At 37.2% G+C, this 26008-nt stretch overlaps 2 protein-coding genes across 4 annotated transcripts; one reads left to right on the top strand and one right to left on the bottom strand.

Moving 5' to 3' along the window:
• Positions 1-136: 136 nt before the first annotated feature.
• On the top strand, positions 137-25758 carry LOC147504747 (B3 domain-containing protein Os07g0563300-like). Of its 3 annotated transcripts, XR_015193115.1 has the most exons (14): positions 152-465; positions 1372-1453; positions 1533-1631; positions 1766-2574; positions 2787-2883; positions 6624-6798; positions 17664-17743; positions 19719-19766; positions 19869-20135; positions 21446-21495; positions 23359-23472; positions 23735-23805; positions 23971-24873; positions 25061-25509. XR_015193115.1 is itself a non-coding variant. In XM_086557503.1 (13 exons), the coding sequence occupies exons 1-13, from the start codon at positions 329-331 to the stop codon at positions 24699-24701; spliced, it is 2760 nt and encodes a 919-aa protein (XP_086413629.1). In that variant the 5' UTR covers positions 137-328; the 3' UTR covers positions 24702-25758. The 3 variants fall into 3 exon arrangements, 2 of the variants coding, with proteins under 2 accessions (XP_086413629.1, XP_086413630.1); XM_086557503.1 differs by having other exon boundaries at positions 137-465; positions 23971-25758; XM_086557504.1 differs by having other exon boundaries at positions 386-496; positions 23971-25758.
• Positions 12278-16346, bottom strand: LOC147504748 (uncharacterized). Its single transcript, XM_086603706.1, has 4 exons — positions 13511-16346; positions 12957-13425; positions 12720-12841; positions 12278-12681 (listed from the first exon to the last, which is right to left on the bottom strand). Exons 1-4 carry the CDS (start codon positions 14876-14878, stop codon positions 12421-12423), a joined length of 2220 nt encoding a protein of 739 aa, XP_086459832.1. The 5' UTR covers positions 14879-16346; the 3' UTR covers positions 12278-12420.
• Positions 25759-26008: the final 250 nt, after the last annotated feature.

Genomic DNA, 26008 nt, shown 5'->3' with positions numbered 1-26008 from the left:
TATCACGTCCACACGTCACCGAACACTAAAATAAAAATAGAACTAGCAGGAGTAGCAAATGAGAACCCAATTATCCAGGTGTCAAAATGAAAACAACGAGGACATAAATAAAGACATTAAAACCAATGCAAAACGAGGTCGCACAAAATTTAGGCAAAGTGAAGAGAGTCTTCAGTTTAAAAAAAAACAACCTTTCCTGCTTTCTCTCTCTTCATCCAGCAAAATTACGGCGTTACCTTAAAAAAAAAGAAAAAGAAAAAAAGTCACTTGTTTGTGTTATTCAGTTCAGATCTTCTTCTTCTTCTGATATATATATTTATAAAAGAGGATGACATCATCATGTGCAGTAACAACGACAACAAAGATCTGTTTCAATCCAGATTGTAAAGAATCGAAAATTGAAAGGTTAAGAAAAGGTTGGCGTCTCAGAATTGGTGATTTTGCTGAACTCTGTGACCGTTGCGCGTAAGTTTTTTTGTTACTGATGAGTGTTTGAGTAAGTGGGGAAGTTAAAGATTCGATCTTTTTACATTATATTTTAATGATTTAGTAGTTTTTTTTTTTTTTTTTTTTTAATATTATTATATATAAGTTAGGTGGTACGTGAAATATGGGTTTTACTATGTTGGGGTTTTAGTGGAAAGATTTTATTTGCATGCAGAAATGTTTTTACGTGAGACTCTGGGCTTTTTAGTTTGGACTAATGTTGATTAGTGTTTTGAGTAAGGGTAGGTATACTTACATGGAATTCTTGGTTTAGTATAAGTAAGGGAATCTTAATTTGCAAGGAGAAATTTAACGTTTGAGTTTCTGAATACGACTTATGCATGCATGGAAATCTTGAAAACAGAAACCACAAGGACTTAGTTCCGTGGAAGCTATTTGTAGAGATTGAAATAATTTGGTTTGGAAAGTTCAGTTGTTCGGCGGATTTTATGTCTGTGGAATTTTTGGTTCGGCAGTTTAGGATATTTGATTTTGGAAATGAGTTCATATTTTGGAGACAGGTGGTTGGTGCTTCACATTGAACTTTGGGGTTAATATATCTATAGGGAATCTCAATCCGTGAAAAAAACTTATAACTTTTGAGTTTCTCAATGTGACTTTTGCATGCATGGATAATTTTAAAACTGAAACTATTGGTTTCTCTCGTTCTGTAACTGACATGGATCTGTGTTCCTACATGTTCTTTGTAATGCTGCCGGGTTTATATTCTTTAGGAATATTTTGCATGTCTGCGCTGATGTGTTCTTATCATAGGTCGTCATTGTTTGTTTTACTGTTTGTTGTTCTCCTTTGTTTGTTTGTTTTGTGCCCCCCCTCCACACACACACACTCAAAATTATTGATATCAGATGTATGTGATTGTAGGTCCGCGTACGAGGAAGGGAGATTCTGCGAACAATATCATACTAATGCTGCTGGTTGGAGGGGCTGTGAGTCTTGTAGAAAGGTTATCAGAAACTTTAGAATTTCTGAGTTTTTGTTATAAAATGCATGAATCTGTTCTTATTGGCAATATTCTCTCGCAGCCATTACACTGTGGTTGTATCGTTTCAATTCATTCATTTGTTTTATTGGATGCTGGGGGAATTGAGTGCATGGCATGTGCTAGGAAACACTCGATCACGGTAAGCATGGAGTATACTTTTTAAAAGATCTCAAACTTACATATTTTTTCCATTTTTCTTGAACCCTCATTTGTTCTCTTACTTGACATGTAATTAATAATACACACGTGTTCTGATAACTTCTTTTTAACCAGAGCTGGTCACTTTTGCCTTTACCTCTATCTGAAAGAATGAAAGACACCTCTGGTAAAAACTGGACTCCAGTAGCTGTTCCAAATGGAGTTAGTGGGCAATGGTGTCCACGGAATGCTGCAACTTCTCAGTCCCAAATGTTTCCTTTGATGCTCTGTCAAGTTGACCGATCAAATGGTATACACAAAGTGATTTCTGGCGAGCGCCCGTCTGTTTCTGGCCTTGAAAGGGTGCTTGAAGATCCATCAGATAGAGCTGTTTCTGGCAGCCTTGATGTCTCTGTACTTGACAGAATTGCTAACAAGAATGCTGTTCCCGACATGGGAGTCGCTCTAAATGCCTTTAATAGGGAAGAAGGGGCCCTTGATGGCTTGCAGGATTCATGCCACCATCCAAGAGAAAAGGGTTCAGTGGTTACGAGAAAAGGAATGATTGATGAACCTGGCCTAAACTCATCAGTTACACAAATTTATTATGAACCACATTCAAATGCACACGTGAATGCTTCTTTGCAGTCATCTAATGGTACAGATGATCTATTAATTCCACAGCATGATAAGGCAGTACCTTATACATCCCCAAACGGAAGGAATGGTTCAACAAGTGTTTCTGGAACTCAACCGCCACGACAAACACCTCCACCTCCATTGTCAAAGCAATTCCATGCTAATTCTCAAAATGGGGTGGACCCTTCTACAGAAACTCAAATGCGTAATGGAAAAGTACGAGGGGATTCTCGCGGGCGAAATCAATTACTTCCTCGATACTGGCCAAAGATAACGGATCAGGAGTTGCAACAAATCTCTGGAGAGTATCCTATAGTTTGTTAAATGGGTTATTATTATATCGTCAATTATTCTGAACTTATATGAAGTAAAATTTGAGGTCGTTAGTATTTTAATTTGCTTATTGTATTTTTTTCTCAAACTGAAATCTAAGAATCGTGGGAATGCTACCCCCTGACCCCTTTGGCGTGCTTCTTAGTCTCAGAAAACTTGTTGTGCTTCTTGACCATATCTTTAGCTCGAATGTAGTGATTACGCCTTTGTTCGAGAAAATTCTAAGTGCTAGTGATGCTGGACGTATAGGCAGATTGGTTCTGCCTAAAAAATGTGCAGAGGTGCGTTCCTGTTTTTATTGTTGGTGTTTAATTTTTTCCACAATGTCTATAAATTCATCCTGGTTGAACTATATAGTTGTGTGCTGTTTGTTTTTTGTACATATGATTTCCCTACGTCACTTGTGATAGGGTGATCTTTTTGGTTCCTTCGGGACTTCGTTTATGTAACATTTGGTACAAAATGGTTGTGTAGCCTTGCTATCCCGTAACAAACATCCGTCGCAAGTGGAAGATATTTTGAATTGGATGATGAACATAGATATTTAGTCCCAAGTCGACAATTCACTGATTCCTTTGTTATGGTTTGTTCTATTTTGAATACTGGTGGGTGTCAAAGACATAGGTAAATTTAGCTCCCTTGCCTATGGAGTACGCCTGCCTAAGGAAAATTACCTAAAGAACCTAGACGCCAAGCACAAGAGAAAACAGTAAGAGTTTTATAAATGAGAATTTGTGTTGCTTTAAATGCTTGATGTTTCCAATTGAGAAACGCACAGGAGCTTACGCCTTGAGCCCTTTGGGAGATTAGTGCCTCATTCGCAAAGTAACCCAAGATCCTAAAAACTTGGCTTTCTCGATTTTTATTTTTTATTTTTCTTCTCACAGCAATCCTCAATCTTTGTGCACAAGACAAAATAACCTTATTCATGTGGGAAGTTACTTAATTTTAAACATATAAATAGATGTTAAGCTATTTTTTTCCATTGAGGCGTGATTGAGGCTTACTCCTCAGGCGCCTCTGCTTGCTTCAAGTCTCACAGTGGCAGAGAGCCTTGAGGCTAATATGTTTTTTATAATATTATATGATATAACATAATAGGATATAATGTAGTATAATATAATATAAAACACTTTTTAACCGATAATAGGATATAATGTAGTACAATATAATATAGTAAAATATAAAACACTTTTTTACCGATATAAAAATAAATAAATAAAAGGTGACAATGCTTCCTAAATCCCGAGGTGAAAGGCGAGGCGCTAGGTGCTTGCCCGAGTAAAAAAGGTTGCGGAAAATTGAATGAAAATTTAAACTGTTTTGAGCATGAGTGCCTAGTTTATGCAATTTAAGTAATGAGCATTAAAACCAACTTTCAAGTGGGGAATAGTACATTTAAGTATAAATTTAAGTATACTGTGAAGGAGTACTAGCAAACATGAAGATATTAGTCATAATGACATCATATCATAATAAACTCTCAAATACTACTTTAGTTATACATTCAAGTATCCAAACGAATGAAACTATCCACAACAGATGTCATGCTTAAATTTGTAGTGGAATGAGAAATGAGAGTAGATGTAGGAATCATCATGGATTCCTTTGTGCTACTTCATCCCATGGTTCGATTGAGAGAGAACCACATAAGCTACTCCTTTGTTATTGTCTTCTTCTTCTAACCTCCTAGTTTATTATGTTGCTCTTTTGGATTCCACGGAGTATGGCTAAGAGGTTTGAGAGGGTTGTTAGGACATTTTGTGGGATGATAGGGAGGAGGAGCATATGTACCACTTGGTTAATTGGAAGTTAGGTTCTTCATCTAAGAAGGATGGGGTTTCGTGTTTGAGGAGAATGCGTGAGTTTAACCTTTCCCTCTTAGGTTGATGGCTTTCGAGTTTTGGAGATGAGCAAGATAATACTTTTGAGGGGGGTCATTGAGTCTAGATTTGGGGAGATCAACCTGGGTTGGGATAGCGACCCTTGTCCCCTTGGCTGTGGGGGTCTGGAAGGGGTTCCATAAGGTACTTGAGGCTTTTGAAAGAGAGTTTAATTTTAGTCTAGGTAGTGGAGATGTGATTAAATTTTGGGAGGATAAGTGGTTGGAGGAAAGACCTTTGTTCTTAATGTTCTCAAGACTCTGCCATCTTAGCTAATCTCCCTATCTGTGATTTCATGTGGTTAAATAATGGGTTACTTGATTAGGATTTGGGCATTCATTTTGCCATAGCTGATAGGGATATTGTAGGTGTTGCTGCCCGTTTGGTAAGATTGGAATCTGTGCCTCTTGTGAGACAAGACCCGGTAGTGATAATCGCCTTTGGTCTATTGTTAGAATGGAAGATTCTTTTCCAAAACTTTCTATTTTGTTATGTGTTCACACCTTCCCATCCCCTAGTGCTTGTCCCGTTCTTTGCTTTCCTTCTAATATTATTTGGATGTCAAAAGTTCCATATGAAGTCTCTTTTTTTTTTTGTGTTGTGCAACCTTGAACAAGAACATAGATAACCATCGGAAGAGGAAGAAAATCATTGTCAATTGTTGTTTACGTTTCTTGTTTAATGGGGAGTCATTTATTCACCTTCTCATTCACTATAATTACTCTTGGAAGGTCCGGTGTTACTTTGTCCATCTTGTTTATTTTTTTTGGTCGATAAAACAATGTTGTATTAGAATATCAGTGTGAGAGGTTCACACTACCGTTATAATAGTTACATCAAAGTTGCACTATAGCTTCCCTATCAATTACAATTGAATAAAAATTCAAATTCCTAACAGTAGGAAGATGAGATACCCAACCCCAAATGATGTATTTGCAATTACAAATAATACTATTTAAATCACAAAACTTATCGTCAAAAATCCTTTGTCCATCTATCGGGTTCCTCCACGGCCGGTGACAGTGGAAGGTATCTTAGCGTCTTTGGGTTTGATGATACATTTTTCAATAGGTTGCAACTATGAAACATATTACCCTTTGAGATTATGTGGGGTCTGTGGCTGGAGAGCAATAGTAGAAGACAATTTGAGGACAAAGCCTTAATTGTGAAGCAGACAGTCATAAAGGTTTGGTGGCTCCTTGGCCTTTGATTTGGGAGGAGTGGAGGGAGACTCCTTTTGGTAGTTTTGTGTTTAGATGGGATGCTCTTTTGGGGCATTGTCATGTGGACACTTGATGTGCCCCAGTACTTTTTATGTTGTTTGTTTTCCTTATTCTTTGTTCTCTTGGTGTATATAGGATACCTAATCCTTAAACTTTTCATATAATCAAGATATTACATGTATTTCTACCGATCAATTTTTTTCCCCCACCCTCCCAGTCTTATTTGTTTTGAGTTATCAAATCTGAACCCCCTTGCTCGTGTCTAAATCAATTTGATGCACCTATGTACCAATTTAATGCCGCCGTCTCGTTAGTTCTTCTGGACATATCTCTGAACAGTTCTTTGAGAATATGTAAGGAACGTCTAGAATATTTGATGATTTAAGATACAGATGTAGAGAACCAAACAGTATGGGAGAACTCTATCAAAATGACAAAGTCCTTAAGAAAAGGCTATTCCATGATCTTAACCATTGAGTATCTCTCAAGAAGTATATCATCTCTTCTTTGGCTATAAAAACCATCTCGATTTATTCCTGTTATCCCTTGCTCTAAACATGGTTGCATTTTGTAATGGACAATTTTCACAATTGTTCTCTCTCTCCTAATTATTGTTATCTAGTTCGCTCTTATTCTTATTTTCCCTGAGAACCTCTGATTCTGCAATTCTATTGACGATTTAGAACCTGAGAACCTCTGATTCTGCAATTCTATTGACGATTTAGAAGAATTCAATCTACCTATGACAGGCCTCATTTCATTGTGTTTGTTATCATTATTTGTACATCTTTTGTGGGTATCTACATGCTACAAGAAGAGTTCCTATACTAGTAGTAAATATAGACCATTTACTTCTTGATTGTACGAACTGATCCTTTTGTTGTATTAATGTAATATGAATTTATAACTGGACAGGCTTATTTCCCCACAATTTCCCAGCCTGAAGGAGTGCCTCTAAGAGTCCAGGATTCAAAAGGACAGGAATGGGTATTTCAGTTTCGCTTCTGGCCTAATAATAACAGTAGGATGTATGTCTTGGAGGGGGTCACACCTTGCATTCAGGCAATGCAACTCCAAGCTGGTGACACAGGTAATTTACCACCTGTAATGTCTTTGAGCTTAACTATTTGCTCGATTTTAATTTGGTTTGTAGATATAATTAAAATGGTATGTGTTTGGTTTCTAGTGATACATTTGCATATGAAAATGCCATTAGTGGTAGTGGTAGTGGTAGTGGTAGTTGAATCTCTTGAATCCTAAGCCCACATTGACACGGATACGCTTGCAGGTGTCCGACATTCCGACATGGGTTGGGACTGTCCTCCAAGGCAACCTTTATGTAGTAGGACACGGGGACACCACTAATTAATAAGAAAACTATTAGTATTCTTTAGTCACATAACTAATTCTGGGGCACAATGTTTTTCTAAGCATCATCTCATAAATAATCAAATAAATAATTTTGAAAGTGGCATATCGTGGAGTTGTAACTATGTTGATAGATTATCTTCTTAGTCATTTAGGGTATAGAAGAAACCTTTATTTAAATCGTATGGACATTGTTATTTAAATCGTATGTCCTACACAAGTGTCCGGCTATCTGTGTGTCCGACACCGATTTATTTAAGAATATGAAATGTCCATGTTAATTGGCTTGAATCCTTTATCACTTACTAAATGGTCTCCACTTCTGCAATTTTTTCTCCCTTTCTGCTAATGTGTGAACTTCAGAAGTTTGCCAGAATTCTCCTAGAGTCCTAGTTATATCTGTGAAAGAAGAATCCTTCTACAGGCTTGACAGCCTTACACGCCTCTTGCTCTCTGTGCCTACGTACATGCTTACATGGTGCATATCAATGTGCCTCCAAATGTGTTTATGGGGTGATTGTCAGCGAGTCTTCAACATGGACATGTCTTAAAGGGTGTTGAGGGTTAATATTATTTAAGAGATCAAGCCTTCAGACATTGGCGTTGATTCCATTAGTAGAGAGATGGTGCAGAAAGGGAGAGAATAGGGTTCTCATTTATAAAGAGTGGTTATGTTACTTAAAACAGGTTTGCAGTGCTTCATGGAATATTGATCTTGGACATGTGTTCAATTATTGATAGATTGATGATATTGGTTCCTTGATGGTGAAAATAGGACCTCCACCTATTCTCAATCCTCTGGAAGATCAATAGTTTTAGGCCTGATATGCAGTTAGATATTGGTACAGTGCTCTTCTTACCACCTATCTAAACAACCTCCTAGCCTATATCATACCGTTTATCCTTTGACATACATTTAGAGGAGAATAGTCTTCCTCAGTCTCTGATTTTTTTCATTTTCTCGGTGTTTGGGTATTGTGTAAGAATGTAATTGTAGGCAACCTTAGAATGAAGAGAATGATCATTGTGAACTTGTCTTTTGTGAAATGATTTTGGGGAGTTCTGTGGGTCATGGGTCATACTTTCTCATTGCTCTTTCCTTTTCCTTTTTGGAGTTATGAATTTTTCTTGGGTGTTATGTATGTTAGTGCTTGGTTTCTTGTGGTTGTGGTCCAATGTATGGTCACCTATATGGGCTGAGGAAGATGTAGAGCATCATTGTTTGAAATACAATGGGGAATTTGGTTGGGAGCATAATCGGAGACAATTTTGTGGTCAAAGAGAATAATGGTTAGCATATGGTTCTCGACATGAAAGAGGTTTTTTCCCTTGGTGTGACCTTTACAACTAGCAGTGCAAAAATAGACTTAATGAGTATGTAAGTGGGAATTCAGCCTGTCTTTTGAAGAGGCAAGTTGGAAACTGGTGGTGAACATGATATTCATGAGAGTGATAACAAGGAGGGTGACAATTACAACAGTCAAAATCAGGTGGAGAATGATGATTGGGAATCTCTTTCAGACCCACGACAATGACCAGGATTTTTTTTTGTGATGATCAATTTCTCGAATATTCGCTTCTAGAAGGAAATGGGGACGAGCTTTTGCGAAGGGGAAGTGAATTGGGGATCTCCATTGGAGGGAGGGTGTTATGACACGGCTGAAATTCTGAGATCAATAAATCAGCGTGCTCAGGAAGAAATTGAAGGGATTAAACAGAAAGCAATGACCGCGACTGTTGACGATTTGGGGAGCTCTAGTTCTTATGAATTTGAAGATAGTTAGTTGGAATATGAGGGGCTCTAGAAGTAAGGAAAAGGCTAGGCGATTGAGGAGGATGGTTAGGAAATTTAAACCACTGATTGTTGCTGTACAAGAATCTAAAAGTGAGAATTGTGAGCAAAGGTTCATCTCTTATTTGTGGGGAAGGGCTGCACACGAGTGGGATTACCTCTCTATTGGGAGATCTGGTAGCAGATTCTTATTTGGGATTGTGACAGTTTGAAGGTAGAAGATAGTCTTGAGGGAGCATTTTCTATCTATTTGTTGTGTTGCATCTATTGGTGGCGAGCTTAAGTGGGTGTTCACCAATGTTCATGGTCCCATTGACGACGTCGACAAGGAACAATTTTGGGTAGAGTTAGAGGCTGTTGCTGGATATTGGGATCTCCCTTGGTGTCAAGGGGGAAGATTTCAATTCAATCGGATTCTCGGATGAGAGAAGAGATAGATGTGCGGTTAACTGAAACATGAGATCATTTAATCACTTTTGTAGTAACTTTGGGTTGATGGACTTTGCACTAGGGGGTGTGCGATTCTCTTTTTCTAGTCAACTAGTTGAGCCGACAATGAGCAGATTTGACAGATTTTTGGCTTCACCTTGGGTAGAGTACTTTGGCAATTCGACTGAGTTGGCTTTAGGATTTCATTCATCTGACCATTGTATGATTGTTCTTCAAAAGCGTGTAACTGTTGGAGGTCCAAAACCTTTGAAGTTTGAATCACTGTGGTTTGAAAAAGCCGGGCTGATCTGATTCCGCTTTGGAGAAATGGTGGAACTATACATGTTACCGGATGTTTGGGTTTTATTTTAGCAAAAAGTTGTGGCAGTCTTAATCAATTTATAATTGAATGGAGGCTGAAGGCTTTTGGAAGGATTGAAACTAAAATTAATGAGCAGCAGGAAGGTACATTGTTATTCCAAGATAAAGAAGAACAACAGAACCTCTCTAATAAAGATTTGAATGCCAAAGCTGAAACTAATAGAAAGCTGAATGAGTTACTTAGTCTTGAAGATACCTAGTGGAGGTTGAGAGCTAAACCTTCGTGGGTGACAAAGGGAAAAAGATGTACAGGATATGTTCAAAGAGTTGCCAATGCTAGAGTTAGAAGTAATACTATATCTAGGTTATAGGTGGATGGGCAGTTAGTTAACACACGATCAATAAGTGATTAAAAATCAGATAGTTGATTGGTACAGCAATTTATTTGAGGAAGAATTCCCTGTTAAACCTATTCTTGATGGCATTGAATTCAACTCTGTGGGAGCCGAAGATGCAGCTTGGTTGGAAAGGGACTTTGAGGAAGACGAGGTCAAAGTGGCCCTTAAATCTCTGGTGGCAGAAAAATCCTTTAGGCCAGATTGGTTTCCGATGCTTGTTTTTCAGAAATGATGGGCCTTTATGAAGTAAGATATTTTGAATGCTGTATAGGAATTGCAAGACAATAACATGTTTTTTTTGGAGTTTCACCTACACTTTTATTACTTCGGCCCAGAAGGTTGACGGGATTGCATTGATTTCTAATTTCTGACCTATTAGTCTACTTGGGGGAATTTATAAGTAAATGCAAAGACACCTGCGTTGGGGTTGAAACGTTGAAGCATGTGATATCTTCCATACTGTCTGTCTATCCAGGATCAGCAATTGAAGGTAGGCAGATTTTAGATGAAGTATTGACATTGAATGAGCTTATCAACTCGAGAAAGAGCACAGGTCCAGGAATGATTTGTAAAATGGATTTTGTGAAGGCTTTTGACAGTATTAGCTGGTCCTTCATGGATTATTTGATGGGTAGAATGGGGTTTGGTCAGAAATGGTGTAGTTGGATTAAAACATGTTTGTCGACTATGCATTCTAAAAGATCTTAAGGGTTGAGGCAGGATGCCTCCCTCTCCTATGCTATTTATCATTGTGGCTGAGGCGCTTATTAAATTGGTGATCAAGGATGAAGAGCATGTGGAGAAAAAGGGAAGAATTTGAAGTCAGTCTTCATATGGTTTGAGGTTGCGTTGGGTCTGCATGCAAACTTCTGCAAGAGTGATGTCTATGCAGTGAATCTTACCTTGAATATACTTTGCTCTGCCATTGGGTGTAGGCCTCCTGCATTCGGCCGATAATCCCTCATTGGTTGCTGCTCATAATCTAAACTTGTTTGGGTACCAGTTATTGACAGATTCCCTTGTTAAGCAGTATGGAAGAGAAATGACCTATTGAAGGGTTGTAGAATAAGTCTACCAATATGTTATATATCACTTTTCATTGTTCCGACAAGTTTGTCTAATTTGTTGGAAAAGATCACGCATTACGCGTGATTTTTTGGAGGGTACTCGGTAGTCATTGATACCATCTTATCTCTTGAAACAAGGTTTGTATGTCAAAATGCTTAGGTGGCCTTGGATTTTGGCGTATGAGGATGTGAATGTATCTCTTCTGTGTAAGTGGTTTTGGAGATTTGGTAGTGATAGGAAGGCCTATGGAAGATCATTAACAAATATGGAGTTGAGCGTTTGGGATGGTATTCCAAGAATGTTTTTAATTTTTGCAGCTGTTCGCTTTGGAAGGGCATTACGAAGTGTAAACATTTGATGGTTGAAAATATCAGTTTTAAAGTAGGCAATAGGTCGAGGGTCCTGTTTTGGGATGATAAATGGTGTGGAGATAGGCCATGGAAAAACATCTTCAACAACTTGCATGCGATTTCATGGAGCAAGACGGGGACAGTTCAACAACATCTGGTGCTTGAAAATGGGATGCGTGATTGGGATCGGAATTTCAGAAGAGGTTATTTTGAGAGAGAGATGCAGCATGTGATATTATTCATTGAGCTTATTGGACGTTCTAGGACAAATAACAACCCGGATTGCAGAAGATGACGTGGTCATGACATTCCCTCCCCGTCTAAATCAATGTACGAGGTGATGGAAAGTAAGAGAATTATGGAATTGCAGATTGGTAATCCTAATTCCTAGCAAAAAGGTGTGGAATGCCAAGATTTTTACAGACGTTTTTTTTCTTTTCTTTATGTGGACCAATGTTGTAGAATCGTAACTCGTATCTTAAACCGTAGAGGTTAAGAGTCAGATTTAGTCTTAAACCGAATCATAAATCGTAAGATTTTTTTTAGACTTCAAATAATAAAGATAATAAAAATCCAAATTACAATTTAACATAACCAATAATAAAAATACTCAAAATCCAAATTAAAATCCTAAAACATTACTAAATTACTAATAACTAATGATTAAAATCTAGTTTAGTAATCTCCATTCTCCAAAAAGTTATGACTCAAGCTCCATTATTCAATTGTCTTCAATTGGAACTACTTCATTTTCACGAACATTGCCATCAATGACAGCCATGTCAACTTCTTCCATCCCACCGTTGTCGTCTTCCAACATAATATCACCTACAATTTCTTCTTCCTCGTCTTCAATGACCTTGTTCTTTCCTTTAGTAGATTTTGTAAAATCTCTTGGTCCTATCAATTGTTAACACGAAAAGTCAGTGATTTGGTATTACTTGGCTAACACAAATTACTTATTCTATTTTAGCGTTATGCCTTTATTACTTACGGCGACGTTTTCGGCTTGGCTCTCCTTGTGCAACAAAGCAATCGACAATGTCCATCCATGTGCTGTCTTGAGGAAGCACGGGTTGTTCACTCTCCACAATCCACTCATTGTCATCATCTAACTCGCCCAAAGAGATTGGATCGGTGCCTTGAACCCGGTGAACTTGATGTTGTTCAAGTGCAAGATTGTACTTGACAAAAACAAGAGCATTCAATCGTTTATGTTCCAATCTATTTATCTTCTTTGTGTGTATCTACAATCATAAATATAATTTGATAATTTCAACAAAACAAACAAACTAGAATGTTCAAATGTACTCCAATTGCGCTCGCAACCCGTAGAACTAGCAACTAGGCTCAAAATTCTAATAGCTACCTTTTGCAACTCTTTGCAATGATTTCCAAAACTTGACCACTAGTAAGCTACATTGTGCATTAGTCTATTGTCCATTAGTGATTAGTCATTACTCATTACAGCTTACAAATACAAAATCACAACTCATTTAAACTTCTAAAGTTAATTAATTACCTGGTTGTTTTGTGCTTCTTGATTCCACCGCAGACTCTCTTCCAAAAGATCCACCTGCCGCTCTAAATATATCAAGTTGTTTATCAATGATTCTTCTTTCTTGTCTTGATGGAATCATACGCTCAATAGTGTCATAGTATCCACTCATCACTTCCTCATCGGCTTTAAAGGACTCACTGAAATGAAAGTGGGGATTTAAAAGATAAGCGGCAGCATGCAAAGGTCTATGAAGTTGTAGATTCCATCTAGTATCAATAACTTTCCAAACACTTTTATATCTTCTTGACACTCCACCTAAGTTCTTGGCAATTCCTTCTTTCGCTCCATCCATAGCTTCATAGATGTAGCCAACGGAAGGCCTATTATCCGCATCAACAAGTCTTAGTACTCTAACCAAAGGAGCGGCACAATTGACGGTGTACTTGACACCTGCCCAAAATTCCTTATCCCCCAGAATGATGTTACTCACCTAAAAAAGAATTAGTTTCATTGTTTCAGAATATTAAAATGATATAACTACAATTTAGAAAATCGGTTAATTTAAATTATTTAACCTTAACTTTAGTTACCTCAATAGCTTCCAGTTTCTTTGAATAGTTTGAATCCTCCCATTCTTTGGAAGTGAACATACTCCTCAAAGGTTGCCGATTATCAAGCATGCTTTGCAATGTTAGGTAATTTGTGGCAAATCGAGTAACGGCAGGCCTTGGTAACTCTCTACCGTTAGTGTTCATTCGCATGAGATTCAAAACCCATGGGTGGCCGTATATGTAAGTCGTCACTTTCTTGGCTTTTTTTATGGTTGCTAATGGGAATTCCATCGCTCCAAGGTCCTTAAGCATGTTGTCTATGCAATGGGCAGCACAAGGAGTCCAAAAAAGATGTGGCCTCTTAGCCATAAGTAACTCTCCCGCTTTTACATAAGCTGATGTACCATCCGTCACAACTTGCACCACATTTTCTTCACCCACTTCTTCAACAATATCATCCAACATAAGGAATAGATTTGGAGCGTCGTGTATTATGTTAGAAGTATCATATGACCTCAAAAAAATTGTTCCCATAGGACTATTCACAAGAAAGTTAGTGATAGACCTACCTTTACCATCTGTCCATCCATCCGACATAATAGAACAACCTGTTTTTTTCCACTCCTTGTATTTCTCAAGCTTTTCATTTACCGCATCTACTTCCTTCTTCAAGAATGTATTCCGAATTTCATGATAAGTGGGTGGTTTTAGACCTTTCCCAAATTGAGAAACTTCATCAATCATTTCTTTAAAATATGTGTTGTTCACAATGTTAAAAGGCAATGCACAACCATAAACAAACCTACAAATCTTAGTACAACACTTCTCTCGGTCGGTTTTTTTCCAAACTTGATTAAGAGTGTTTTGTTTCGTTCCAACACCATAATCACCCAAAGTCGTCTTTATTTTCAGCCCAACTTGTATATCATCACCATCGACAAATAAAGGTTCATCTTGTTCTCGCCTTTGTGCAATTTTAGCAACTATTTTATCCTCCAATATATTTTTAAATTTCAAATAAACTTCTTCTGGATTGCTTTTGCAAGGCGCCGTATCTTTTCTAGTTCTTCCTAAATGATTTTTCATCCGAAAAATGCCTCCTCCATTGAATATTTTCCCACAGTAATTGCATCTGAGTTTTGCTTTATTACCTTCTTCAATTTGGGAGCAATGCTCCCATGTACTGTCTTTTTCCTCTTTGGACATATTGAAAATGACTAAGATATTATAGAAAAGGAAAAGACAGAAGAGAATGAAGTAGACAAAAGAGAAAAGTAAAATACAGGAGAAAAAGACAAAAGCTTGATAAAGAACAAACTTTGTTTGTTTGAAGTACAAAAGGAATGAAAAAGGAATGAAGTACGACATTAGTGAAGTAGGACCTTTTGTCATCCATTCAATTTTTCATTTACAAGAAGTCAGTCTATGTTATTTATGAGAAGTTTGTCTGTTTTTTTTTTTTTCATTTACAAGAAGTACAATTATTACAGTAGGTGAGGGATCACGATTTTTTTTTAGGGATTTGCACCCACCTATTTAAGTAAAATGTAAAAATGGGTTTAGGGTTTAGGGTTTTAGATTTGGTTTAGGGTTTAGGATTTTCGATTTGGACACGGGTACGAGTGCGACAATGCGGACATGACAAGCTCTAAAATATCATATACGGTTACACGACTAATATTTTGATTTGTATTTTTCCTTAAAAATAATTATTTCAATCCTCTAAACCAATGAAATTTAAAAAACATATTGTTTAAGACATACCTGAAAGGCTAAATATGGATGCAATATTGCATTTGGTTGTTTAACGTTCCATACTTACATATATAAAGTTACTTACATATATAAAGTGTTCGACAGGTGTTCACCTCAATATAAAAAAAATAAACCAAGTGTTTTTATGTAACAAAAGGATACATTAATGACATTGCAATATCAAATGTTAATCATATCAGAAGAACGACGAAAAGGGTTACAATGTTGCTTTAGTCAGTTATCGTTCATATATAGTATATTCATGATCATGGACCATGAGTTCATTTTCGTAGAGTTCTTATAACCATTCTCTAATGAAAAATAATCAATTTATTATTTTGGAGAATGAGACAATTGGTAAAATAAAAGTTCCAGATTATTATATTGAATTATTGATCTTGACTTGAATTTCGCTAAGTATCTCAGATAGTGGAATAGAATTGTATTAATTTCCGATTAAAATTTTATAGTTACGTCCTGTGCAGTTAAATCGCTACTCGGTCGCTACTCGTTTGAAGAGCGAGTAGGTATAATCGGACGATTAATTGGACAATCGGGATTAATCAGACGATTTTTCATAACACTATATTTCTTTACAAATAATTATTAAATATATTTAACTTTGAAATACCAATATAATTAAGCCAATTAAAAACCCAATCAATCAATAAATAATTAAAACACTCTATCAACTAAAATAAATATGATTAAAGTGCATAATTTTTGGTCGAATCGGCGAAATATCGAGTTCAATGTTTAACATTGAAATAGTTGAAATAGTGAACACAATTATTCGGCTAATCGGCCTAGTACTTAGGGAGTTTTTGAGCCCGATTGTGATCGGGAATTAAATTGTTAGTCGGATCGGCTAAGCAGCGAGTAGCGAGTACTCACCGATTACTCGGCGAGTACTCAACGATTTAATAGCAGAGCCTACGTCATATTTGCATCAAGAATATATACATTCCATACAATGATACAATTTCTGTAAATTTTTTTATAATTACAACAAATCTCGTTAACTAAATTATTTATATATATAAACCTTGTATCAAATTTTGATACTTCCAAATTTATTCTAACTCAATAAGCAAAAATAAAAAATAAAAAACGTGGCCTCCAAAATGTGGTTAGTTGGTTTGCCACTTTGCCCACAAAAAAAAATAGCATCAGGACGTGTCTGAGTTTGCCCCAACACACTTTCTATAGTCAAAAGTCAAACTACAACACCAAAATAATAAATGATGTTCCCTTAAACAGCAAAAAAGATCCACTAACTTAATGGCTGACCCACCCTAACTTAAGACATCAAATATTGATGTCCCATCTACTAACAGAAAATAAGTTCTTAAACTGGATTTCCTTTCTTCTCCATCGGGCTCTTCAGATTCAAAACCAGGCACCGCCCCATCAATGGAAAACCTGAAGAAACAAAGAAATCTTAGTTATAATAAATTCAAAATAAAGGTATGTAAGTAACAACAAATTAGATCTCTTGCATCTCTTATTCTCTTTTTGGATTTTTTCTACTTAATTTTTTTGTTGAAGATCCAAATAAATTTCTTGTATATAAACCGAAAGATTTAAGATTGAACTCGCGATTTGCGATTTTGGTACAAATCGCATGCGATTTATTCCGGTTTGTTAAATTTCCGGTTTTGCCAACGATTCAATTCGATGTATATACGGTTCGAGTCAACTCGCGAGTTTTAACGGTTTCTACAACACTGATGTGGACATTGCACACTTATTTGGGGTAGGACTCTCAGTTACAGATAACTTGAAGAAGAGGGGCATGGTAATGATTAACAGATGTCTAAAGGTGTTTTTAAAACGAGGAATCAGTACAACATCTCTTCTTTGGACTGCCCATTTGTGTCTAGGGTGTGGAGATGGTTTCTTCATTCTTTAACTCTCAGTTAGCATGGCCAAGTCCTTTAGTACACATTCTGTGGAATTGGAAGTGCTCTAGACTCTCCCCTGCTCATCGTCTTTTTGTGGACATTCACATTTCATGGTATTTGTTGGGGCTTATGGCCTGACAGAAGCAATAGGACTTTTGAATATAAGGAGTGTCTTTTGAGTGTATAGTTTGCAATATTAAGTCCAATTTATGGATTTTGGTTTCGATTAATCCTATCACGAGCGGTATTAGATACGAAGATCTTATGTTTAGGTGGGAAGATGTTATCCAAGAGGTACACTGATGTAATTAGGGGTTTGATGGGTTTTGTGTGGTTCCCTTAATCTCACTTCTTCTTAATAAAGTTTTACAACACCCCTCTAAAAAAAGGAAAAAGAAAAATGCAATTATAGTCCTGCATTTTCATTGCTTTGTTACTTTTTTTAATGCATATTTTTGGATTATCAAACTTTTTTGTATTTACAATTGTGTTTTCTATGTTTACACTTGTTTTTTCAGTAACATTTAGCCGGATAGACCCAGATGGAAAGCTTGTCATGGGATTTAGAAAGACTTCAATCGCTCCAGATTCTAACCAGGTTTTGCTCAGAACCGAGTTCACCTGATGTATTTGCTGGAGAGGCGTTTTCATTATTGCTATAAACTTATATTATCTCTTTTTTATAATTATTCGGTCATAATTGAATCAGTAGCTCAACATTTTGTTGTGTGCATCAGTGTACTTCACATCTTCTCTAATTGAGATCTCTGCATCTCATTATTACAAAATCATACCTTGTACTCCATTAGTTCTAATTTTATTCTAAATCAAAAGTATACTTATTCTCTTAAAACCAAATAAAAACTATAACCATTAGTGTTAAAATTTTGTGTCGGGCCTTTATTGGACTGTATAGGGGTCTGTCCTGAACTGGCCCATTAAACTTATCGAGCCCAAGTGAAAGTCCAAGTCCTTATGATTCATCTAATGCATTTACAGGCTGTGCAGTTAAATTGCTACTCGTTTGAAGAGCGAGTAGCGAGCAGGTGTAATCGGTCAGGGATTAAACGACATTAATCGGGCGATTTTTCATAACACTATATTTCTTTACAAATACTTATTAAATATATTTAATTTTGAAATACCAACATAATGGAGCCAATTAAGAACCCAATCAATCAATAAGCAATTAAAACACTTAATCAACTAAAAGAAATATGAGTTAAGTGTAGAATTTTACAGAATCGAGGGTTGATTGAATCGGCGAAATGTCAGAGTTCGATGCTTAACATTGAAATAGTTGAAATAGTGAACACAATTACTCGGCTAATTGACTAAACGCCACGTATTAATCGACTAATCGGCCGAGTACTCGGGGAGCTTATGAGCCCGATTGTGATCGGGGAATAAATTGTTAATCGGGTCGGCTAAGCAGCGAGTACTCACCGATTACTCGGCGAGTACTCAACGATTTAATAGCCCAGTAAATTACAAGTGAACATGCAAAATAATCTATGTTAATCCGTGTCGGATGCGTATCCACGTGTCCGTGTTAGACACCCACAGACACATTTTGATGCAGATTTAAACTGGCGGAAGCTTTAGTTTATCACAATCTGATTTTGAATTAAACAAACAAATAAATCTAAAAGACAACTCTATTTTTTTCTGAAATATTCTTAAAAACTCAACAACTACTAAAGAACCCTAATTACAAGTAGGGGTGGAACTTGGGTGGGTTGGGTTGGGTTGGGTTGAGGTATAACCCGAGCCCAACCCAAGTTTCAAATGCTTTAACCCGAGCCCGGGACCAAGCCCTAGTCGGTCCTTAAATTTTCAGCCCTAGCCCTGACCAATTCGGATTGGGTCGGGTTATGTCGGGTTAGTCAAACTTTTCGGATTTTTTTTGGAATTACGAGGTGCAAAACACCGAAATTGAAATCCTAATGAAATCAAAGAGATTTGATTGTTTGAAAGTAAAACTAACTTTGTTGATTACATTATTCTCTATAAAATAGAGATTCTCAACCTTTATTTTTACAAAAATAGAAGGAATGAAATATATACGTACATATATGCACATGGGATCGGGTTTTTCGGTTTTTTGATATTCTAACCCAAGCCCAACCCAAAATCGAGTCAGGTTTTGATTTTACAAAACCAAGCCCGGACCATGGATCTGACATGTTAGCCCAGGACCAACAAAAGTCGGGTTTTAGTCCCGGGCTAACCCGACCTAAGTTCCACCCCTAATTACAAGCCTATTATTTATATCAATCCTAGAAAGCAATGAACCAATAGAAATATGCCACATGGCCACTAAAATAGGACAACTAAACTAGTGGGCGCACGACCCATTGGCTTGACCGAACTTATAGGCACCTGCCTATAGAATGTGGAGGAGCGCACGCCTATGACTTGGCAGCAACGAACTAATGCTCTGCATCACAATGTATATTCTGTTGTAGTTGTTACAGTTTGCTTTATCACTTGAATGCTTTTCTTTGGCAACGTTTGAATTTTCGGAGATATGTACTGTCTATTCTTATTATAAATTTTATACAACTTGACAGGAGAATCGGAAACTTAAAACTGGGAATGGTGTGTCGAAAGCTGCCGAGGTATACATGAAAATCCTAATCCTAGTTTGTAGTTATACCCAATTCTTCATCACTCTTTAAAAGGTAGTGTAAAGCTAACAATTTTTATTACCAACTAACCAGGGTAGTTTTAAGGAAACCAACACCTGGTCTGAAGTTGATAAATCAGGATATATAGCAAAGGATGCTCTTAGGGCTAAATCTTCCCTTGCCCCTGGTAAGCGGAAAAGCAGTACGCTTGGCTCGAAGAGCAAACGCCTTCAGATTGAAAATGAGGACTTGGTAGAACTTAAAATTACATGGGAAGAAGCTCAAGGGCTGCTCCGTCCACCTCTTGATCGCATTCCCACTTTTATGGTTGTTGATGGCCATGACTTTGAAGAATATGAGGTGTGTCAGTTCCCCATGTTTTGATGTTTTGATGCTTTCATGATTACTTTAGTAAGTTTTGTGATTCTATTATTTTGTTAACAATAAATGAAAAAAATAAAAGTTTTAGAAATGAAATGCTATTGCTTTTAACAACAAACATTTTCCTGTTGCAGCACTCAATGAAGATGCTTTATATATATATATTTATTCTCTTATGTGTATCCTATATTGTACAAATCTTTTTTAATCGAGGCAAATCCCGTTGAGTATTCAGTTGTCATGCCTCGTTTGTACTGATGAGCTGCTTTGCTTTATTAGCTACCAAGTATGCAGTACCTTGAAAATGAGTATAGGTCACTATTTTGTACGAGATATCTTGATGAGGAGCTGTTTTTTTGTACAAGTTAAGCTTGTTAAGAAGTTTTTTTTGTTTTCTTTTCAGAGCTTTGTGTTACTTTCTTTGCAACATCTCTCAATCAATTTAGATTTTCCTTTTGAGTTTTTTTTTTCACTTGGTTCATGTGACGAATCCCATGGCTGAAAGTATCCTGTATTATAGGAAAATCAGGGGTTTCCTACTGTTTTCGCGACATATCCACTGGCTTTTACCATTTTTTATTTTCACTTTATGTCTTGATGTAAAAGGACCAGTCAAATAGCTTACCATCTAACTATATTGTAAGCTAAGTTACATGGACACGCCAAATTTAAAAAATCCGAGTTGGACTCACATGGACACATGGTGTATATGATATACCTCAATTTTTGATATTTCGCCGTGTTAGACACTTCATATCCGTATTGAATACAGACACATGTATCCGTGTCAATGTAACGTAGGTTGTAAGCTTATGTATAATCCTTTATAATATGGAGCATCCAGCTTAAAACCAATTGGCAATGAGTGGTGCGGCCTTGGAATCTTATGAACTAGATGCAAGGCTCTAAATGACATTGGAATATTCAATACATTTCAACAAATCGAAACATATGGGTGATTAATCAATTATTGTTGGCCCTATCTGATTGTGTATGTAGATAAAATTCCATAGCATGGATTCAAGTTGCATCTCGTTTTTTTGTTGATAAAAATCAACAGTTTATGTTTAATTGTATATATATTCTATAGATCTAAATGGTGGCGGATTGAATGATTGTAGGTATTTATCTGGTACACACATTCCTACTTGCTGCACTAAGCCAAATTGGGCCTTCCCCCTTAAATATTGTGGGAAACCTTTATTGATCCTTTTGCAATTTCTATAGGAATGAATTGTTCTGAAGTCAGTACCTATCTTTTGGAACACTGACGTGATATTTCGTAACAGGACGCACCAATTGTTGGAAAGCCGACAATATTCACCACCAACAATTTTGGGTAATTTCTTTATCCTTAGGATACACTATCAATAAGGTTGTCTCTGCATATGATTCTGGTGACCGAAAACTGTTGGAATTGTTAATATTTATATGCAGAATTTGAAAATATGTATTTCTTGTAGATTTTATGCCTTGTAAAATTTTCTTCTCGTGAATTTTAAACAAGATTGTAAATAACATGACCATTTGAAACTTATGTGAGGGAGAGATATTGTTAGATATAACATGGCACTTTCTACTTAGGCTCACATGGAAGAATTGAATTTTTCTGGGTAACTGCGTATGATATTCCCACCATGGAGATTTTCCTCATAATAAAATCTGCCAATTTGAACAAATTTAGATTTGTCAAAAGAGGATTGCAAAGTTGAGATTTCTTTGGTTGCTAGGTAATTTGGAAACTTGATCACGAAATTGAGTTGTTTATTTTTGTGAAGATATCCATGGTTAGAGAAAAAAACTCAGAAGAGCCTTGAGGTGCCAAAGCGAGCCTCAAAGGCGATTGTGGCGAAAGCTCAAAGAACAATTAGAAAATCAAGGAAAGTATTGAAAATGTTGTAATAAACTAATAATGTAATTCCCTAATTCATGTCAAATGAATAAAAATTTTAAACAAATTTAGAACTCAAAGTATGAGATACAACATTTTATATTATGATGTGAATAAAGGATACTCTTGAAAAAGCGTAAGCCTCTTGCACCTCCTGTGATGCTATAACCTCAGTGGGAATTTGGGTGTGAGGCAAGCCCAAAGGCGTAAGCCTCAATGCCCTTTTTTAAACACTGCATATTCACAAAAATCATCCCTAGCTTTTTTGTGGGCTTTGGGAGCTGTCATTTTTCATAGGTCATGAGAGGGAAGAGATCTAGCTATCCTACGTAGACACCACTTCCCAGAATTAGCCATACACATTGAACCAGTGGCTGTTTCTTGTGGATAGGACCCCCCTAACTTTGAGAATTACCTTGCTAGAAATCAGCTCGTTCGAATATGTCTACCCTCAGCAAGAGATTGTTTCGAAACTAAAAACATTTGGATTGTTGGATAACCATTTCACACCTCAACTCAAAATAGGGCCCTTTTGAATGGTTAGGATAAGTTGGAGTATTTATTGTAAATAGAAGGGGTTGGTAAGGTTAAAAAAAACAATGTGAGAAAAGGAATCTAACATACAAAGTGTTGCACTATTTGATTTTTAGTTCTGAAGGTGTAACTTTTGATCCGCAAGTTGAGTTTTGGAGCCCTGTCGATACCTTTTCAATGAGACCGTACATGAACGCCAATTTCCAAAGAACAACTACGCTTTAACTCCGAAGGCATAGGCTTTAAGGTATTGTCGGAGACCAGCTGAGGTCTTGCCTGCCGTGATGCATGCAGGTCCCACTTTTACATAAATATCAACTGCTACTATAACCACTATCGAACATTTTGGTACTGAACTCTGATAAAAAGTGTGGAGTTAAATTTTTTCTTGTAAGTGGCAATATCTTGAATCTCAACTGAGGATGTAGACAATGACCTTATGTTTCTTGAAACAAGACTTAGATTCATGTGGACATTATTGCCTTACATTTTGCAAAAATAGACGGAGTATTGAGCAATCTTGGCATCTCAAGCGTAGAAATTGTTTTAAAATCTCTATTGTCCAGTTTTGAGTTTAGTAGTGTACTGTTATGCTATTACATTGCCAAGGTGAGCACATAGCTTGGGTTAAGCAAATATATACATAAATATATTTGTTTTTCAATCTCATTGGATTGTTACACTAGTCTGCATCAAGGGTCTGTGTTGCTGTTGCTGAGTGAACCATGTTTATATCTTTGCGAAGTATATACCAATATTTTGTGTTGTCTATGTCAGCGACAAGATTCCGTGGGTTCAGTGTGAAGAATGTTCTAAATGGCGCAAATTGCCTGTTGATGCGTCTATTCCCTCAAAATGGACCTGTTCTGATAACTTGTGGGATCCAAAAAGGTACAGATGACACAACTTTCAGCTTTAGTAAAAGAACACAGAGCTCATCTGCAGCACACATCCTGTTTGGGTGGTTCTTAACCGAGTTTAATTTCCAATTTAACTCTCTATTGTATGGACACCGAATCTCTTCAATATTTTGCATTCTTGAGACTGTACGAGATGACTAAATGTGTGGCTCAGATGTCACAGTCCAGAAACGTTTGCTATCATATATTGATTATATTCAAATTAACAGGTTTTCATTCTTTATGTTGTTTAGGTCCTTATGTTCTTCTGACCAGGAATTGACAGAAGAAGAACTTCATGATCTGCTCAACTCTAGTAATAATGGTAAGAAGTAGCCTGAAGCATGGCAAAAACTTTGTATCTTCTGTAGTATGGGGAACCCAGATAAGTATTCCTATTGTTCCAGCACAAACGTCCTTCAGAAGTAGGACATGGTTGTATGATGCCTTTGGATTGTACTGAGCTACTATTTGTGATTGTTACTTGCAGCTCCTCCTAAGAAAACCAAATCTGGAAAAAATGACTCAGATGCAGTTGAAGGATCAGAAGGACTTGACACGCTTGCAAATCTTGCTATCCTGGGAGAAGTTGAGGCTGTCCCTTCCTCAGCTCAGCCTCCAACCACAAAGCACCCCCGCCACCGGCCCGGTTGTACATGCATTGTCTGCATCCAGCCTCCAAGTGGTAAGGGTCCCAAGCACAGTGAGACATGCATATGCAATGTCTGCCTGACCGTGAGACGCCGCTTTCGTACTCTCATGGAGCGCCGTGGGAAACGACCCCCTGAAAATGAATCTGGGACAAATAGGAAAAAGCAGCACCTATCTGAGAAACCAGAACAGTTGGGGGATGTGCCAATGAGTAGTAACACAAATAGTGAGCTAATTCAAGAAATGCTTGTATATGGGATTGCAGATGATGATTATCAGAGACCATCCTCACCTTTCAAAGGTGGGATAGACCTTAACATTCAGCCTGAGCGAGAAGACGAGTCATCTCCAGTTTCTGGTTCTGGCAGCATGAAGTTTCTACGAGATCCAACAAACCTATATCATAAGAAGCAGAGGCTGGAAAGTTCCTCTATAACCAGAGGTTTGGATCAGTTAGAGCCCTGTGGAGATGGGAGTGAAGTTGGGGCAGATAAACTTGTAACTAGTGTATCCCGTAGTTGTGATCGTAAAGATGGTATTGTGGACCCCTCTGTGCCTCAATCTGTGTGAATCCCAGCTATGTCCGGAGCTTGCTAGTTGAATCAGTTTAATTATGTGTGCCTCTAGACATCATAATTTCCCCTGAATGGAGTGGAGAGACAACAAATTCGCTTGTGAGATAACCTGGGGACTAGAAAGGCCCATCACATATGCAAACAATCATTCCTGTATATTGACAGAGGTAGGAGCTCGGGATTAACTTAATGTGAAAGATCAGTACAGTTAGTTTTTCTGAAGCTTGAATGTTGTAATTATCATCCTCTGAGCACTAGGGTAGGAACTTTGAGTTTGGATATTAATCTTTGATATCCTTCTGGTGGAAGGGGGATCTCCGAAGTTATTTTTACCTTACAAATTGTTTTGTTTAGGTATGCAGAGTCTTCTGAGTGAATTGAATGGAGAATTGTGATTTACCGAACCAAACACAATCATTTGTAGAAGGCATTTTTGGCAAGCAGATTATTCTGCAGCCCAAAATGGTATTCCAGGTTGGACTTGTCGATGACTTTGATTAGCAGGGAAAGATTGCACGACAGTTAAAACAGAAGGAAGTTCCAGAAACATGAATACCGAAAGTTGTTGTCCAAGTCATTGGAAGAGATGGATTGAATTTTGGGTTGATTCGGGAAGAAATTTGAAGTCCTTAATGTGGGCATGAGATAGCATATTGAATCTTGCAGATAATTAGTAAACTGTGAAAAGTTTCAGACCTCCGGAGTGCAAGATAACACAACTTTGTAAAGTTTAAAGTGTGAGGATACAATATTACTCAATCGGTGAAAGGATGCATACAATTTTACTGGCAAGTGTTCGAAAATTCCAAAGAGGATAAAACATATCACATGTGTATAGAATTGGAATTAAACGCTGCCATTCCTTGATTGATGAAGATGGAATGGATTCATGCAAGGCAGTGTTTAAGTGTTCGCTTAACTGACTGAAGTATACCGACGATAGCTGCTTCTTCACTCATTAAGGATTTGTAAATCAGAATGTCAAACTGGCTCAATGGCGCCACCTTTCTTTGATGTCATTAACTCGTAGTCTATAGTGATGTTTCAGATCATTTTCTGCTGTGTAGTCCCTATTTATTTATTTTTTTAAGTGTGAATCATTGAGAAAGAAAAAGAACAGGATAAAGCCAAATCATTTTCAAGAAAGCATACTGAATTTTGGGCATTTCGCTCTAGTGGTCTTGAACAAACTTAAAATCGCCAACCTAAAACTTGTGTATCTATTGCGTACAATGTCCATTTGACAGCAGCCCATACTCGAAACAATGCTTGTTTCGTGTGGCAAGTCGCAAGGACAAGCGA

This window comes from Coptis chinensis, chromosome 4 (genome assembly GCF_015680905.1).
Source record: "Coptis chinensis isolate HL-2020 chromosome 4, ASM1568090v1, whole genome shotgun sequence".
NCBI classification, from domain to species: Eukaryota; Viridiplantae; Streptophyta; class Magnoliopsida; order Ranunculales; family Ranunculaceae; genus Coptis; species Coptis chinensis.
The sequence above is the reverse complement of the archived record's forward strand: the minus strand, read 5'-3'. Positions and strand labels throughout refer to the sequence as shown.